Here is a 16,758-nt window from a genome sequence, read left to right on the forward strand (position 1 = left end):
ATACTACAAAATTACAAATATAAATTTTTTTTTAACAAATATGAACCTTTTAAAAAAAATATATGATATTTTATATACAAATATGCTATAATTTTTGTCGCTTTTATGATCTTCATAGAATGATAATCAGAAGCAGGTTTGATGTTTGACCGAACCAAGTGCATCTCCAAGGACATTGACACATGAAGATTGTGCAGCTTCATTAGCATATCTCAGATTAATGTCCTTCATTCTAATACGTGTGCATGGAGCTTTAGCACTGCAATCCAATTTTACCGCAATTTTTGTAGCCGATGTTCCTCTTATGCCTTGATATATCACATCCTTTATCCTCACTCCTGATTCCTATATCATTATTTCAAAATGTAATTAAATCTGTAGAGCTGTATTGCATCAATGTTGTTTCTTTAATTGATATGCATTTGATTATGAATTATGATCAGAGTGAAAGTGACTTAAGCATTTCATCTTTATTTATCTATAGTAATGAAAAGTAAATACTAGTAGATAATACTCAAAATACTTTTATACTCTTAGTTTTAAATTTTTAATGATTTCATAAAACACTTTATATACAGTATATATATAGGTAATCCCCAGTCCAAATAAAGTAATGATTTCTAACTGTAATAAAATCTTTTTGATGCACTGACAAAAAAAAATGTTTTTGATTATGTTACCTGAGAAGGACAGTTTATGTTATGAGGGCAATAGTGTTGGTCAATGATGAGAGGAAACTTGACATTGAACATATGAGACTCTAAGAATCGAACCCTCTGAACAAAACCGGATGATGGGTTAGCCCATGACTTAATTCTTAATCCATTGTCTGTTCCTACAAAAACTGTTTTCTTCACCGTCACATTTTGTACCCCTTCCTCTTCTCTATCTTTTCCCAAGCTCCCAATGCTGCATCTCAGACAAACCATATTTTAAAGAATTATATATGACACACGATTCATATGCGTGCAAAAAAAAAAACAGCGTGTATATACTTCATATTGTTAGCCAAACATATTTGTAAAAATGATTTTAAATAAAACAATAATTTATAATGAAACACATTCTCCAAAGAACAACGATTATATGACCAATAATTGTTGACCAAAAAAAAAATATTACCAATAATTTTATATAAAATTGATTGGTTTTTCCCACCTAATTCTTTTTGAAATCGATTTTTGAAAGGAATAACCTAAGGTTAAATTTTATTTAGATGAATCAAAAGTTAATGACTTTAAAAGTAATATTTTTCTTGTGTTTTCCTATATGATTAATCAAACTAGATGTTTGAACTTACCAGTATAGTCAAGCCATTCAATTATTTTCTTACATATATATAGGTAATAGGTGAGTGTTTCAAAAAAAAAAATATAGGTAATAGGTGCATATACACGACTTATTACACATATATGTCACGATCATTGGATGAATGTATTCCTCTTTTTTTTTTCTAGATGAGTGTATATATATTCACATAGAACTGGAAATAAATAAAAATATTACGCGAAAACAAAACGTTGAATCACCTGATTCCATGACCAGGGCCACATGTGACTCGTTCGACCCACAAGTTCTTGGTTCCGGGGCCAATGGAGATACAGTCGTCACCAGTTTTGATGGAAGCGTTACGAATTTCAACATCAGTTGATAGTTGGACATGAATGCCATCTGTGTTCGGGCTTTTTCCATCCGCCACGATCCGAATATCGTTGATCTTAACATTACGGCATCGATTAATGACGATGTGGAACATTTGGCTGTTCAATGACAATAATCCCTTCACCTTGACTCTACTTGACTCCACAAAACTTATTGTCTGCATCATTACACTCAAAGAAAAACAATTAGAAAGAGATCTAAGGTTTTAGATATCGTTTAATATATAGTTTTGTTAAAAGGGCTTAATTATTTTCTATAAGATATTGTTAAATTCTCATATCACTACTGAAACGATTCCTAATGTAAAATAAAAAGGAAAAACACCATTACATTAATTTTCAATTGATTTTGAAGAAAAATTCTTAAGTTTTCAAAGTTGTTGTGTAGCCTAATTGACCTTTAATCACTTTCTGGTTAGTAGTAGTTTTTATATCTCCTAAATCTCAAAAGACCATGTTAGAATCCGTAATATGAAATATAAACAATATGAATTATTCCACTTATTTTTAATTGGTTTTGAATTCCAAACATGGTCTAGTAAATGTTTTTGGTTCCGACCAATACGATAGCATATTAGTGATAGTCCTTTTACTAGCTAACTTATCATACCGTAGCACCAGCAGGACAGCTGTTGTTGGAGGAGGCCTTGCAAGCCCACAACGAAGGTCCCTTAGCGTCGAAAGAACCACCGATAACAGAAACTCCAGTGACTCTTTCAAAGCTGAACCATGTTTCTTCTCGCCCAAGAAAGTTATAGTCCCCCGAACCAACAAGAGTCCCATCGATCCTGAAAACAATATCAAGGCTCTTGCAACTTTCACCGCTGAAACGAACCGGGCTAACAAGATATCGTCCTTTGGGTACGTATATAACCGCAGCATCCGTCGAGCTACACGCTGCATCCCATGCCTTGGCAAAAGCTGTAGCTGAGTCAACAATACCGTTAGGTTTAGCTCCGAAGCTCAGCACATTGAAGAGTATTGTCGCGTGAGATTGTATTGGCAAAGACAAGAAGATTGTTGTTGACATAAGTAAATAAGCGTACATAATCGTATATTGGAACTTCTCCATCTTGCTTTTTGTGTTAATGTTTGATGTGAGGAAATGAAAGAAACTCCTTATTGGGTACGTAAATTGAAGTTGAAAAGGGAATTAAATACTTGATGGCAATGAGTAGGTGTAGTAAGGTATATGTATATATACACACACGGTTTTATTTATTTTATAGTTTGTATTAGAGTATATTGTAATTATATTCGGATAAAAGGATAAAGGGTGTTGCGTTTAAAGCTCATATCAAATAGGGTGACAAAGACACAGCGCGTCTGCATGGATTACTTAAGTTACAAACTAGGCCCGTCTTTACCTTGTTATAATAATAGCGTGTCATCGTTGCTCTTTGTTTTTCGTGTTTTCCCCTTTAAAGTCTTAAAAGATGATAAAAATTTGTTATTACAGTGGTATGATAGTGGGATTCAAATCTCCTTTTACATTTTTTTAACAAGAAAAACGGTAGAATCTCGGAAGTTTCTAATAGACTATTGACAACACTTATGCGGAATTGTTCATAGCTAATATGATTATTTTACACGAAAGTTGCCTACTATTTAGCAGTTTAAAACTAAAATGGATATTTCTTCAAAAGGTAGCAATTTAAACGACTTGAGCAGGCGCAGCTTTCTTTTTCCCGAATCAAACTACATTTTGTTTAGAATTACATTGAATCTTAATAAATCTTCGATTTGAAGATGTCAATCGCCTTTTGTCACCTTCATCCTATGCTAGATTAAATTCATTCATTTGATGACAATAAGCTATCTCTCTCAACTTTGACAAAAAAAAAACATATAGTCAATAAAGTACATTTATAGATACACTGAATGTACGAAGTATATATATATACTAGGTAATAACCCGCGCCTTGCGCGGGATGTGATTATTAGTTTCATTATTTTTAATAAAAAGACATTAAATCTGTTTAATCTGGATATTGGTTCGCTTTTAAGTTTTTTTTTTGGTTTTTAATCTTCTAAAATATAACTATTATTTTAAATTAATATTCATTTTCGTTTATTCGGTTAAAATATTTGATTTTTTTGGTTTTTCCCGGTAGAAACCAAAAATTAATATTATATGTTTGTTTTCATATTATGAATTTTAGATAGTCGTCATGTCGAACCAATAGTTTCATATTATAGTTTTTAAACAGATAATAGTTTAAGAAAAAAAAACTATTAAGACAAATCATTTCACTACAATTTTGTCGGTAGTGAAAGAAACATTAAGAAAAAATATTTCAACTTTCAAAAAAATTAGATATTTCAGTTGTGGTGAATTCTTAGTTACAATTTAGTTACAATGTGCTCACATGTATGTATGTAAAAAGTATATACAAATAGTTGACAAATATATAAAGATATTGTTAATTAATATTAAATGACTTTTTTGTTCAAAATAATAAATGAAAAGTAAAAATAAAATTAATTTAAAATAAAAAAGGCTTTGCCATTAGTCATTTTTTCATATACAGAAAATAAAATTGTATCTGTAAATAGGAGTGGACACAGATCAATTATCTGAGTATTTGGAAGCATTCGTGTCGATTCGATCTTTAGCCACCTAGATTCGGTGACTCAGATATCCGAAATGTTTTGAAATTTTAAAGAATATCTGATTTGATCCGTAAATAAAATAAAATAAAATTTTTAAAATAATTGAAAATTTTAATAATAACATTTTATTACAAAAATAAAACATTATTTAACTTTTTTAAATTCTAGTACCTAATATAATAAATTTAATTCATAAAATATTGTAAAACTGATATAAAGTATAATATATATAACATATATATATATATATATATAATTCTTTACATATGTGTATATAAATCCATATAACAGATCGAATTAGATATATGTTCCTAAATGGTATTTGTGATTTGCTTCTTTTTTGGATATTGTATTTTAGTATTTGATTTGTTTCGTAGAGTTACGGATATCCAGATTTTTTGGTTCAAATCAAAACGAATAACGAATCGAATCAAAATTTATGAATATTTTGCTTAACTTTATCCATAAATAATAAAATAATATATATATATAGTTTGACTTTTGATTCATTATCTATTTTTATTCGAACCAAAAAATTCAGAGTTTTATTGGAACTATTTATGTGAGTTTTATATTTAAAAAAACGCAAAGTACATAGTGTGAACATATTTATGAATATAGTGTGAACGCGTTAACATATTTATTATCAAATCATTGTGAGGCTGCCACGTGTCTATTATAGTGTGAATGCATTTATTACAATGCTTCTCTTTTAATATATAAGGGATATATATATATATATATACACATATATAAGTTTCTTTTCTTTTTTTAACATGAAACAATGAATATATTACTCAAATTAAACGTGAACCGGATAGTCAAATCGTACTAAAACAACCAACAAAGTACATATATCTATGAATCTGTGCTAATGAGTTTTCTGCTCGGGGATGGTATCCAAATTAGAACTCCTAAGATTCTTGTTTCCAAATCGCTAGCTCCTTTAACTTTGTCGAAAAGTTTAAACATGTTCTTGGATCTTGAATAATCCAGATCAAGTCTTTACAATCAACTTCAAAACGCTGACATGTTGAGTGCTGCAACATATATATGTTGTCAATAATAGTGTTTAATGACGACAATCTTCTCCTCTGATTTCTGGTTCCTAATAGTTGAATCATCCATGATAATCCATGTTTGTGTAAACACTAAAAAAGCAAAACAAGAACGGAATTACCGACGACGAGCATTTCATCATAAATTACTGAGGAATCACCGAGGAAATACCAAAAAATGCAAATAGAGCATTCGTCGGGATTTTGTCTGTAATTACCAACTATTTTTTATGAAAGAAAAATCGTTGGGAATCACTGGCGAAATTCTAACGAAATGATCTGGCGGTGTAAATAAAATGCATAAAATCTATGGTTGGTTATTTAGGAGTTGGGATAGGGTTGGTTAGATAGGTTTTAGTTAGGATAGTGTGTTTATTAAGGTCACAAACCCTAGAAATGATCCACATAAAAAAATAGGTTTTAGTTAGGATAGTGTGTTTAGATATTGTCGGGTTGAAGATCTAGGGTTGGTTATTTAGGAGTTGGGTTCAGCTAAAATTTAGGTTCTATAGAGACGGTTCCTTTTTTATACTGTGGATTTTTAAAGTGGGTATTGTTGCAGCTATGGAGGCGCACATGCAGATGAAAATGACGTTGTTTGATGGAGACGACCATGAGGTTTGGATTATAAAGAAGAGGAATCTTTTGATGGCTCGTGACGTATGGAATGTTATAAAGAGTGGATTTTCGGAAGAAAACACAAATCACCAAATTATTGGATTCTGTTACGAGCCAAAAAGATCAGAGAATCAAGGATATGACGGCTCTTCATATGCTGCAAATGTCTGTAACAGACCCGATCTTTCTTCAGATAGGTAGAGCAACATCGTCCAAGCAAGCATGGGAGATTCTCAGAGCGGAATTCGGAGAGACCAATGAGATTCAGGATTTGAAACTGACCTACCTTAAGACCAAATTTGACGAAATGATGCTGGAGAAGGAAGAAAGCTTTGGGGAATATATTAAAAAGATGATGGAGCTTGTGAACCAGCTTAAGTTCTACGGGTCTAACATGTCTGATCAGGGCCGGCTCATGTGGGAGGGCCAGCAGTATACTCGCCCAGGACCCACCTAAAATCAAGCAAATTTAGTGATATAAAGGGGCCTAATATTTTTTTTTCTCAACAACAACGGTCTAATTTTTATTTTTTTTCACTTTCAATTTCATATTGACATAATATTTTAAAAATATAATAGTCTAAATTTTTTTAAAAAAACAAATTAATAAATTTAGATAAGTTTTTCTATATATTTATTTAATAATAATATTTAATTAAACTAATTATAGGTCTAAAATTACTTTTTTGCCTAAAAGCCATGTATCTGATCAACAAGTCATCCGTGAGATTCTTAGCAGCTTGCCCCCAAAGTTTAATGGTAATATAAACAACATGCGTGGTGAGAGGATTGCACTCAATAAAGTTGTTTACCTCTTGCCAGATAAAACGAATGTCAACTTAGGTTTAAGATCATCTCCAATGTAAACCTATTTTTTTCTATATTCTCACAACAATAGAGTAAACCGTTGGGATAAAACTTACCCTATAATAGAGTTATTTTATTTTTGTGAAAATTATAAAGGAAAAAATAGGTTTGGGTTGGAGATACCCCGAGAATCATGAAGAAGAGAGGAAGACAATAGAGAGCTCTTTCTCTACCTATGCTGTTTGTTTCTTCTAATGAAAACATTTTAGGAAGAAGTAAGATTAAAATGTTGCTGCTTTGCAGTTTTAAAGAGTAAGATGTGTTGTTCGTTTGATGCTCAACAAAACAACTCACGAAATGTTCTATTTTGGTAGTTTCTTTGGCTTTCAAATCATAATATTAAATTTTAGAAAGGTGTCTTCTTGAGTTATAAAAAAAAAGGTTATAAAATGTTTGAAATATGAAAACAGGGATTCAGACAGAGACTCGACACCAGTATTCGATTCTTGTAGAGACAAAACAGAGAGAAAAGTACCTTTGAACAGTGTTCGTTGGGTCATACAAAACTACTTGTATTACAGTAAATTACATTCAAAATTGAACCAAGATTAAACCGGTCGGTACGAATCGGCTAAACGAATCTAACCTATACTAAAAGGGCAATAATAAGCCCTTTTAAGCTGTCCAGCTCGGACTATAAAATCAGCCAATGGTGGAGCAGCATTCTTCCACGTCATTAATAGTTTTTTGTTTGGGCTTCTGTTGTTTTTGGCCTGTCTGATCTGTGGGCTATATAGTCCAATCTGCAATTGATGGCCGACGAAACCTAATTTCGTTCTTCACTTTTCGACTTCCATCTCTTACCTCTTCAATTTCTCTTCTCTCCAAATCCGTTTCGAGGAGTAATTTCACCGTTGACGTTCCCACTTTTTTCTCTGCCTTCTTCGTCGGTTGGCTCTCATTCTATATAAGCAGATGATTAGCGGGGGATTGAGTAAGGAGGATTAGGATGCTCTGGTCGCCGGAAGTTGCAGGGATATCCGTAAAATCCATTAGATTCGTCTTTCGGCCATCATAGAAGAAAGGTTCTTTTTTTTCTTACGATCGTTCTCGAATATGATATTAAGTAGTTAGGATTATAAATGTATCCATTCTTTGCTTATCCAGCGGAATCCCCACCTTCGGCAGCGTCGTATATTATTGAATAAACTTCAAAAACTGTTGTTTTTAGGATAAATATGCTATGTTCTCATCTGAAATCAACACCATGTTTCTTTTCTTAATGATTTGATGCATTCATGCACATGCTGTAGGTTATTGGTGCTGTGATTCTACGAAGATCTGAGAGAACGAGAATCAAGATTGTTCCAAAGACCAACCATAGGAATCAGGGGATTAAAAAAATTCCCCGCACGAAGTCTTTCTCTAACAAGGTTTTCTTTCTACATATTTTTCTTATTTAATCACAAATTAAGGTGTGGATTCCTATTAATTTTGTTTGTATAGTATTTTAAGAAAAATATATATCCTATGTCGTTAGTCTTCACTTTTGCTGTTTTTCCAGAGCTTAAAAGATATATGCACATATAGCTCGGTTCTGTTCCTGAGTAACCCAACTATCGTAGAATATGTTTACACTACGGGAACTGAGATAGCGAACAGGGCTAAAGTAAATTGTATCCAGAACAATTGGGCAGTAAACGTTGTAAGTATGCTTTGGTTTTTACTCTTTTATTCAATTGATTGTTTTAAAGTTGGAATGTATCAGCAGGTGGATGATGATCAATGATCAAACATATCAGAGAGTACAAAAGGTATGCTATAATGATGCTGACAGTTTTTTTTTAATTCGAACTACTGAGATTTTGTTTGCCTCTTGGCCCTTGATCTTAAAATTTAACCAATATTTGAGAATAGGGATTAGGTACCAGGCCATTTCTACTGCTCAGCGAGAAGAAATTTATTGCCCTTCACCAGGTTACTTAGAACCAAAATGGTTTCTGGAATTGAAGGGGTTTTCTTCTCACCTTTTTCTTTAGGAAACATTCATCGTACTACTGTGATTATAGATTATAAACTTTTTGAATGTCAGAGCTTCGCCTAAGTTTATGCTTCTTTCAATAGTGTTCTTTAAACAGCTTATGAGCCAACATCTGTATATGTGTGTATGTGCTTGTGATCAGCATGTTGCTATGATTGTACACTTTTTCTACCTCTTGAATCAACCAACGGAGAAACAAGTATAACCAAGTCCTGCTCTTAGTATATTAGAGTTTTGGCTTATTGTTTGGAGATTTGAGAGTCTCTTTTTTTCTACGTGTATTAATCTATATTCTGCAGTATTTTACTGTCTTTGCTTTCACTAATGTATATATTAAATTAGTTATATATGCAGAAGAAACAACAGAGATTTTTTTTGACTAATGAAACAACAGAGTATTGTAGAGGCAAAAAAAACTACCATAAGACCACAAACCAAAGGAATCATCTCAGCAGAGCGAGTGAAAAGCCACCAACAAAGAACACAATTCAGATTTCATGAAAAATATTTTATGAAGCCGAAGTGAACCAACCGTGGAAGAAGAACAAGAAAAAAGACTTGCTACTAACCGCACTAGACGGGAATTGCGTCTACATTGGATGAATCTTCACATCTCAACACAATGCCTTCAAGACTTGCAGGGAACGTGCACTATCATCAACACGCTTTCGTTTCTCTGTACCACTCCAATGACACTCACTGTGCTTCCTTCTTTGATATACCTGCAAAGTAAAACAAGTATCAGAGAGAGACCCAATAGATTTTGAGCAACTTTTTTAAGGTTCTTGAATCGTTTTCATACCCTTCTTTCAGCCGCATCACTCTTTCATCATTAGATAGATTCTTCCATTAATATCTTTTTAAGGTTCTTTGAATCGTTTTTTAAGAATTTTTAAGCAGTCAAGAAACAATAGCATGCTGTCTTGTGCATAGAATGATGACCAAATTTCCCATTTTTAAGTAGTCACTTCCCTCCAGTCAAAAAAACAAATCCCAAGTTTCTTAGAAAGCAGCACATTATTTTCTATTAGCAAAACACCACGAATTCCGTCAATAAATATTAGCATCTTGCTTTTTTCATAAGATATTAAGATGAATAATTCATAAGTCACAAGTTATACCTACTAATAAATAATTAAAATTTATAAAACTTAAAAATCTGCAAAATTTATTATAGATGACACGCTACTATTTTACATAAATGTATCATTTATTATAGATTTTAAATAACTATAAATTCATAGCAATTCAACAAATTCAATTAATTTTCTTAAAAATTATAATTCATAATTTTCAACTAATATTTCTTTATATTAATTAATGTAAAATGACACCGTAATGTTTTACATAAATGTATCATTTTATCATAGATTTTAAATAACTATAAATTAATATTTCTATTAATTTTCCTGAAAAAGAAAAATTAGAAAAATAATATTTAGTAGAGAATCTATACTATACTAAAAGGAAGATATCCTCATCATATAGCTATGCCACGTATTACAAAATAATCAACCAATCATATTCTGTTTTTTACACATGTGGGCTTCGTCCTGCTTCTGCTATTCACGTTTGGGCCTGAACTTTTTTTTCCAAATTAACAAACGAACTTGGCATCTTCCTCTCTACCCTTTCGTTTTCTCCGATTGAAAAACCTGAAGAATGAGTTCAGATCTATGCTTTACGTCAATCAATTTCTCCTTTATAATAAACTTTAAGCATGTCAATATTTTGTTTCGTTTTCTTTGTTTCAATCATCCATTGATAGTTTCGTTTCGTTTTCTTTGTTTCGTCCCTATTTATACAAAGATGCCTTTTCATTTTAGAAACCCTAATCGAAAACTCACTCTCCTCAACGAAACACTATGTCGACAAAGCCAAACGGCAAATCGATCATCTCCTCCTCCGACGGCAACGGCGAGTCGAAAACCGGATCTAATCCCGTTCAATCCACCGTGGTTAAAGCGAACGGCAAGACGCATGTTTCCTCCGATGACAATCGCGAACTAATGCTCTTCAACGAAGTATCCTTGGGTCCTCAGGAAACCAATTTACGGTTTCGTCTGGTTCACTTCTGGGAGGCTCGAAACCCACTGCAAAAGACTCTGATCGGTCTTGAGATGCTTCTCATCGACGAACAGGTTATTAACCCTCTCGCTTTTGTTGCTGTCAAAGATATTTAGTATCATGTTCTTCGTATGATGTTGAAGTGATTAACCTCTTGCTTTTGTTACTGTTAAAAATATTTAGTATCATGTTTTTCTTATGATGTTGAAGAGATTAACTTTGAAACTGCTTTGGAGAGCTTCTTTTGAATTTTAATTATGTTATTCTTTTTTTTTTCACTTACGCTCGAACTTCATTTGTTTGCAGGAGACCGTTATTCAAGGCTTTGTCCCACCAGGAAGAATCAAAAAATTCATGCCACATATGAGACAAGGCGGTCTGGTCTCTACACTCTCACCAGCTTCTACGGATCCAGAAACAAAGAGGTGTTCCGGGTTGCTGCTCACAGCGTGACAATCTCCTTCTCCCACACTTCCGAGTTGGTGCCCCTTGAGAACATCCCGTGGACTTCGAGGAGGACCGTTTCCGGTTCCATTCCTATGAAGACTTCGAAGCTGGCTGTGATATGAAAAGTGATCTTTACGGTAAGTTTTCTATCATTTAGTAATATGTTGCTTCCACATACTTGGTTTGTTATTTTATACACAATATCTCACAATTAGTAGCTAACTATCTACAAAAAAACAGTATCTGATTTTAGATTAGGGTGTTATCTTAAATTCATAACTTATTAATTATAAGCTTTCTCAACAACATTCTGCTTCTCAACCTGTACCAGATGTTATTGGACACTTGAAACTGGTTAACGGCTAGAGCCTCAATATGCGTCCCTTCATTGACGATGCCGAGCTCGCAACCACTCGGCGTATATTGGTGCATGTGCAGTCGCATGCGTAAGTGTTTACGTTTACCTTTTTGTCCAAATCACACAGTACACTATGGTATTTTCCAAAACTGAAAATGTTAATCATTTGCGGGGGACCTGTTATGAAGCTCTATCTTTGGGACCAAGCTGCTGTGGATTTCTGCAAGAAGTTCAAGTCTTCTGACAACACTCCCTCCGTGATTTTGGTGACTACTGTTTACCCCAAACGTTTAGGAGGTACGCTTTTCACTATCTCAGACTGAATCGCACCTTACAATCTTAAATTCTCCCTATAGCCCATATACTTTACCTCTGTGTCATCGCAGTCGTTTAGCTTTGTTCTTTGTAGTTGTTTAATTTTTATAAATATCGCATAGAGAGTAAAAGCATAAACAAAGAACTAATATGTATATTTTCTGTTTCATTTGCCTTTGTCTATGACAACATAATACTACAGGCACACTTGCTCTCACATCCATGACCTCCTCACGGGTCTTTTTGACTACGAGGTCCAACCAACTAAAGAGTATATCGACTGGTATGTTTAAAAATTTAGTATATAATAGTTAGAACCCTTGCCACTTACAATCAGTTTGAGTTATGAAATGTTTTCAAACGTTGGAGCAGGTTGGAAATAAATCCATATATTGCCAAGCAGGTCAATGCAGATGTGGTTACAAAAACTGAGACATTGACTATTGGAGAAATATTCTCCTACATGAAGCAGGGAGCTGTGAAGGTATAAAAAATTATATTTGTTTCTAATTCATTGTTTAACATATTTTTACTTATCTTAATTGCTTACACATTGTCTCAGGATGCTTTCTTTGTGTGCACTGCGACAATCGATGATGTTGTCCACGACTCTTCTTGGTATTATATAGCATGCAGTGGGTTCAAAACAAAGGCAACCAAAGGGCCAACCTCCCTTATGTGCGCAAAATGTGGCAAGAACGATGTTGCCGGTGAACCACAGTATGAACTCTAACCCCTTGATTCAATTTTAGTTTAGCGGTGACTAACTGCTAATATTTTAATGCCAGGTACCTAGCTAAGATTATGTTTATGATAAGAGTGATGAGGCTGTTTTTGTTCTCCTTGGCGATGCCGGTCGTGAGCTAACAGGGAAGCATGCGTCGGAGTTGGTTAGCAATTATTTTGAGGTACAAACTCATTACCTAAAAGATTAGTATAATATACTACCATCGAGTTGTTTATTTACACACTTACGGTCTCAGCTAACAACTATTTTAAAACATGCCAGGCCAATGGAAATAAAGAAAATGGATTCGAGGTGCCCGTTCCGCAAGCTCTGCTCAACACCATAGGGCAAACACACAAGTTCAATGTAAAGGTGACTGAGCACAATTTTTCAGGCAGGACGCGGGTAATAACCGTGACGAAGGTCCTGTCCCCATCTGCTCCACTATCTACACAAGATCCAGTTGCTGATCAAATTAGTGGCTCTGGTAATGGAACACTTGCGACTGGGTATGACGTTATTGAGCCATCCAAAAGCCCTCAAGATTCTGCAGAGGTAGGGCTGAAAAGGATGGGTGATGGTGTTGAGATAGGCAACGCTAAACGTTCTAAAGATGGGAACTAATATGCCTCTCATCGTGGCAAAGAATGCAACTTTTACTACACTTATCTGTTTTAGCTTTCCAGTTTTTTTTGGCTTTTGTTTGACTCTTTCTCCTAATTCTGCTTATTTCATACTTTTGAATCTATTTTGGAAACAATTTGTTTTTTAAAGCATGGTACTAACTTTTTTTGAATCAGCATGAGTTTCACGTTAAAAGCATGATACTAACTTTTTTTAAAAAAATTACCGGACCCAAATTAGTGCTACCAAATAATATCTAATGCCTTGATTTATGCCTCATATCAAAAGAATCAATTGCACAACTAAGTTGAATATATTTTTTCCCATAATTGTAAATCTTTACATAAAAAAACAGAGCCAATATATTATCTCCATAAAAGTCTATGTCACTCATTAGCTTGATTTTACTTTTAATACAAGTTTTGATTTTCATTGAACGTGGATTAAAAGTTTTATATCTCCCTCGATTAGAAAATATTTGAAAACAAAACAAAACACCTAGATTAAGTCCCCTTTGTCTAAAAAAAATTAGACTATATTTTTTTTTGTGAATTTTTTTCCAAAAAGACAGATTATCATAGGATAGAATTTTGGTTTTTTGTCTACCTATTGATTTGTTTAGTTCCCTGGCACATAGGTTGTGTTTCCAGTGAGTATATACGAAAAATATAGAACACTATGAGAAGCCAAACTCTGGAAAGCATAGCCAAACCACGCTTGGCCAACATATAAATGTTAGATGTTAGTAACTATTAATTTGGCTAAATGGTTTCCTATAAGTATGCCAGTATACACACAGATACATAGTTGTATGCTTATTATAATATCAAGCTATTCTACAGCTTCGCTATTTCCCCCATGATATCAAGCTAATAAAATATAAATAATATGCTAAGTCTAATGAGCAATCAAATTATAAAAGTTATCTTTATATCAAACTATTCAACAGACCTTTTTGAGAACTTGATTATAAATTCACCATTGTTGTCTATTCAAATTATATTAGCATACTTATTTTAATCAGCGGACATAAATATTAGTTATTACAATAAAAATATTTCAGATTTACTTACCAACTTGAAGGAAATGTTTCTTTTCCCTGCAATTGCCGAGGACATTAAAACCAAGATGTTTCAACACATGTTTTAAAAGCCACCAAAAAAATTCAAAAAAATACACCAGTTTCCAAAGTAATCAGATGTAAGTAGGGCTGTTCAATATGGTAAAACCGAACCGTACCGAACCGAACCGAACCGAAATAGACAATATGGTTTGGTTTTGGTATATACCATATAAACCGAATGGATATAATTTTATAAAAACCGTAGGATTTGGATATGGTTTGGTATATAACCGATTAAACCGAATAAACCGAACAAAACCGATTAAAAGTAGAAACATATAAATATGTATCTATTTTAAAACAATACATGAAAATCTATTTGTTACATAAGTTAAATTTGTGTTAATAACTATTACCATAATTTTATAGTAATAAAAAACCTTAATTTGTAAAACATTTGAACTATAATTAAATAACAATACATCGCAATTCATACATCTTATTTTCTAAGTCTTTTTTTGATCTTTTTGATTTATTTTAGTCTTCACTTAATTAATATGAAGATTATAAATTTGATGGACAATAATTAATGGAAAAATTTCAATTGAAAAAACATGACTTTAATGAACACTAAATATGGAAGAGTGAAAAAACTTTTCTTTTATGTTTTTGTTTTGTTTCATATTTTTATTTTCAAAATTTCAAGCTTTGATTTTAGTTATAGAATTGATTATTTTATTTGATGGTAGAAGCATTTTTACTTTTTTGTTCATCTATTTGAACATGTAATATATTTTTAATAAATGACTGTGTTGACAATATGACTCTAAAATTCATATAATATGATCTCAAACAAAATAATTATGTTTTTTGGTATAAAACCGAATAAACCAAAAACCGACGGTATATAAACCGAACCGAACCGATGTAAATATGGATTTAGAATGGTAGTTATATTTTACTAACCGAAATACCGAAAACCAAAAAAAACCGAACCGAAACCGAACCGATATCCGGAATGAACACCCCTAGATGTAAGTTTTAACACAAATTTAGTGTAAAGGTGGATCCAAAAAAAACTATTGTATTGAATATTTTGTATTTTTAATCAATTAGGTTTACAGAATTCCTCAAAGGTTAATGATGAAAAAAATAAAAATAAAATAATAAATTTAAAAATAATCACTTTAAAAACCTCCCTAGGGTAAACAATTATTTAAAAAAAACTATACACATTGGATACTATATTATGAATCAAACTATGCCTACATGGTTTTTAGAAAATATAGACTACTATGTGTTCTGAAGTTTAATGTCAAATATACTCTACTATTACTAAGTTATACTTTTTCAAAGTCAGCATAATTTATACTCTTATATCTAAAAAAACATTCTAAACGTTTACACTAAATATTATATTCAATACATATTAATTCAAAAAACGAGTATAATAATTCTTAACACAACCAAATAATAAATACAAAAACCTATATATATTTTAAAGCAGGTAATTCTATAGACTTTGTAATACAAAATTGTGAATAAAATATAATAAATAATTATTCACATTTACACCACACTGTGCTCTATGCAGGGCATTCCAAGACTTCATCGACTGTCGCTACTTAACAGCTTGTGAGTCTATGTGGTGAACATTTGCATTCCACATTCACAAAAAGAAGCCATCAGTCCAAAAGCTAATCATTCACTTGGAATGTGAACATAATATCACAATTAAAGAAACAGATGATCTGGGGCGTGTTCTCCGAAAGCCTGACATTGAAAAAACTATGTTCACTGAATGGATGGTTTTATGCAGAAGATCGGAGTTCACACGTAAAGAAAGTGAAGAATATAATTTATAAAGAAATCTTTATATATCTCCCAGCTCACAACGATAAAAAAAAACATTCTATGATAATTTCAACATCTATATCTCATATATTATGATCAACAGTTTCCATTTAAATGATTGGCAGCCCTTTAGCCACCAAACAACTGGGAAAAACATCACATAAGCTTCTTCCACCAAAAGAGTACTAAGGAACTCTACAAAGTACATGATCAAATATTACACCGAGTTTGATTCCTCTTTATCAATTTACAAGTTATGTTCCTATTTTGGCTTTTTTTTTAAATTTACAGACTCCAATATCCCTCCAACCCACTCTTCTGAAGCACAACCATTTTTTCTTTTGTCTACGTTGTTAAACAATAAACAAACTCCTCTTTACTTCGTACACAATTCTACAAATATTTTAATACAGTTTTATTTCCATGCTATATTTTAATTTCCGTAATAATTTTATTATCAAAAAACAACTTTCCGCGCGTAGCGCGGACAAACAATCTACTAACA

General features: G+C 32.5%; 1 protein-coding gene and 2 long non-coding RNA genes across 4 annotated transcripts; 2 read left to right on the plus strand and 1 right to left on the minus strand.

The window, feature by feature from the left end:
- Nucleotides 1-101: 101 nt before the first annotated feature.
- Nucleotides 102-3,690, minus strand: LOC103849973 (polygalacturonase). Its single transcript, XM_009126671.2, has 4 exons — nucleotides 2,272-3,690; nucleotides 1,530-1,819; nucleotides 681-909; nucleotides 102-345 (listed from the first exon to the last, which is right to left on the minus strand). Exons 1-4 carry the CDS (start codon nucleotides 2,731-2,733, stop codon nucleotides 127-129), a joined length of 1,200 nt encoding a protein of 399 aa, XP_009124919.1. The 5' UTR covers nucleotides 2,734-3,690; the 3' UTR covers nucleotides 102-126.
- A 1,272-nt stretch (nucleotides 3,691-4,962) lies between these two features.
- Nucleotides 4,963-11,760, plus strand: LOC117133686. Its single transcript, XR_004457626.1, has 3 exons — nucleotides 4,963-10,939; nucleotides 11,172-11,449; nucleotides 11,644-11,760. It is a non-coding gene; the product is annotated as an uncharacterized LOC117133686 (long non-coding RNA).
- Nucleotides 11,761-11,846: 86 nt separating this feature from the next.
- On the plus strand, nucleotides 11,847-14,129 carry LOC117133685. 2 transcript variants are annotated; one of them, XR_004457625.1, is made up of 5 exons: nucleotides 11,847-11,967; nucleotides 12,188-12,469; nucleotides 12,548-12,705; nucleotides 12,774-12,893; nucleotides 12,995-14,129. It is a non-coding gene; the product is annotated as an uncharacterized LOC117133685 (long non-coding RNA). The 2 variants fall into 2 exon arrangements; XR_004457624.1 differs by having other exon boundaries at nucleotides 12,188-12,705.
- Nucleotides 14,130-16,758: the final 2,629 nt, after the last annotated feature.

This window comes from Brassica rapa, chromosome A04 (genome assembly GCF_000309985.2).
Source record: "Brassica rapa cultivar Chiifu-401-42 chromosome A04, CAAS_Brap_v3.01, whole genome shotgun sequence".
Taxonomy (NCBI): domain Eukaryota; kingdom Viridiplantae; phylum Streptophyta; class Magnoliopsida; order Brassicales; family Brassicaceae; genus Brassica; species Brassica rapa.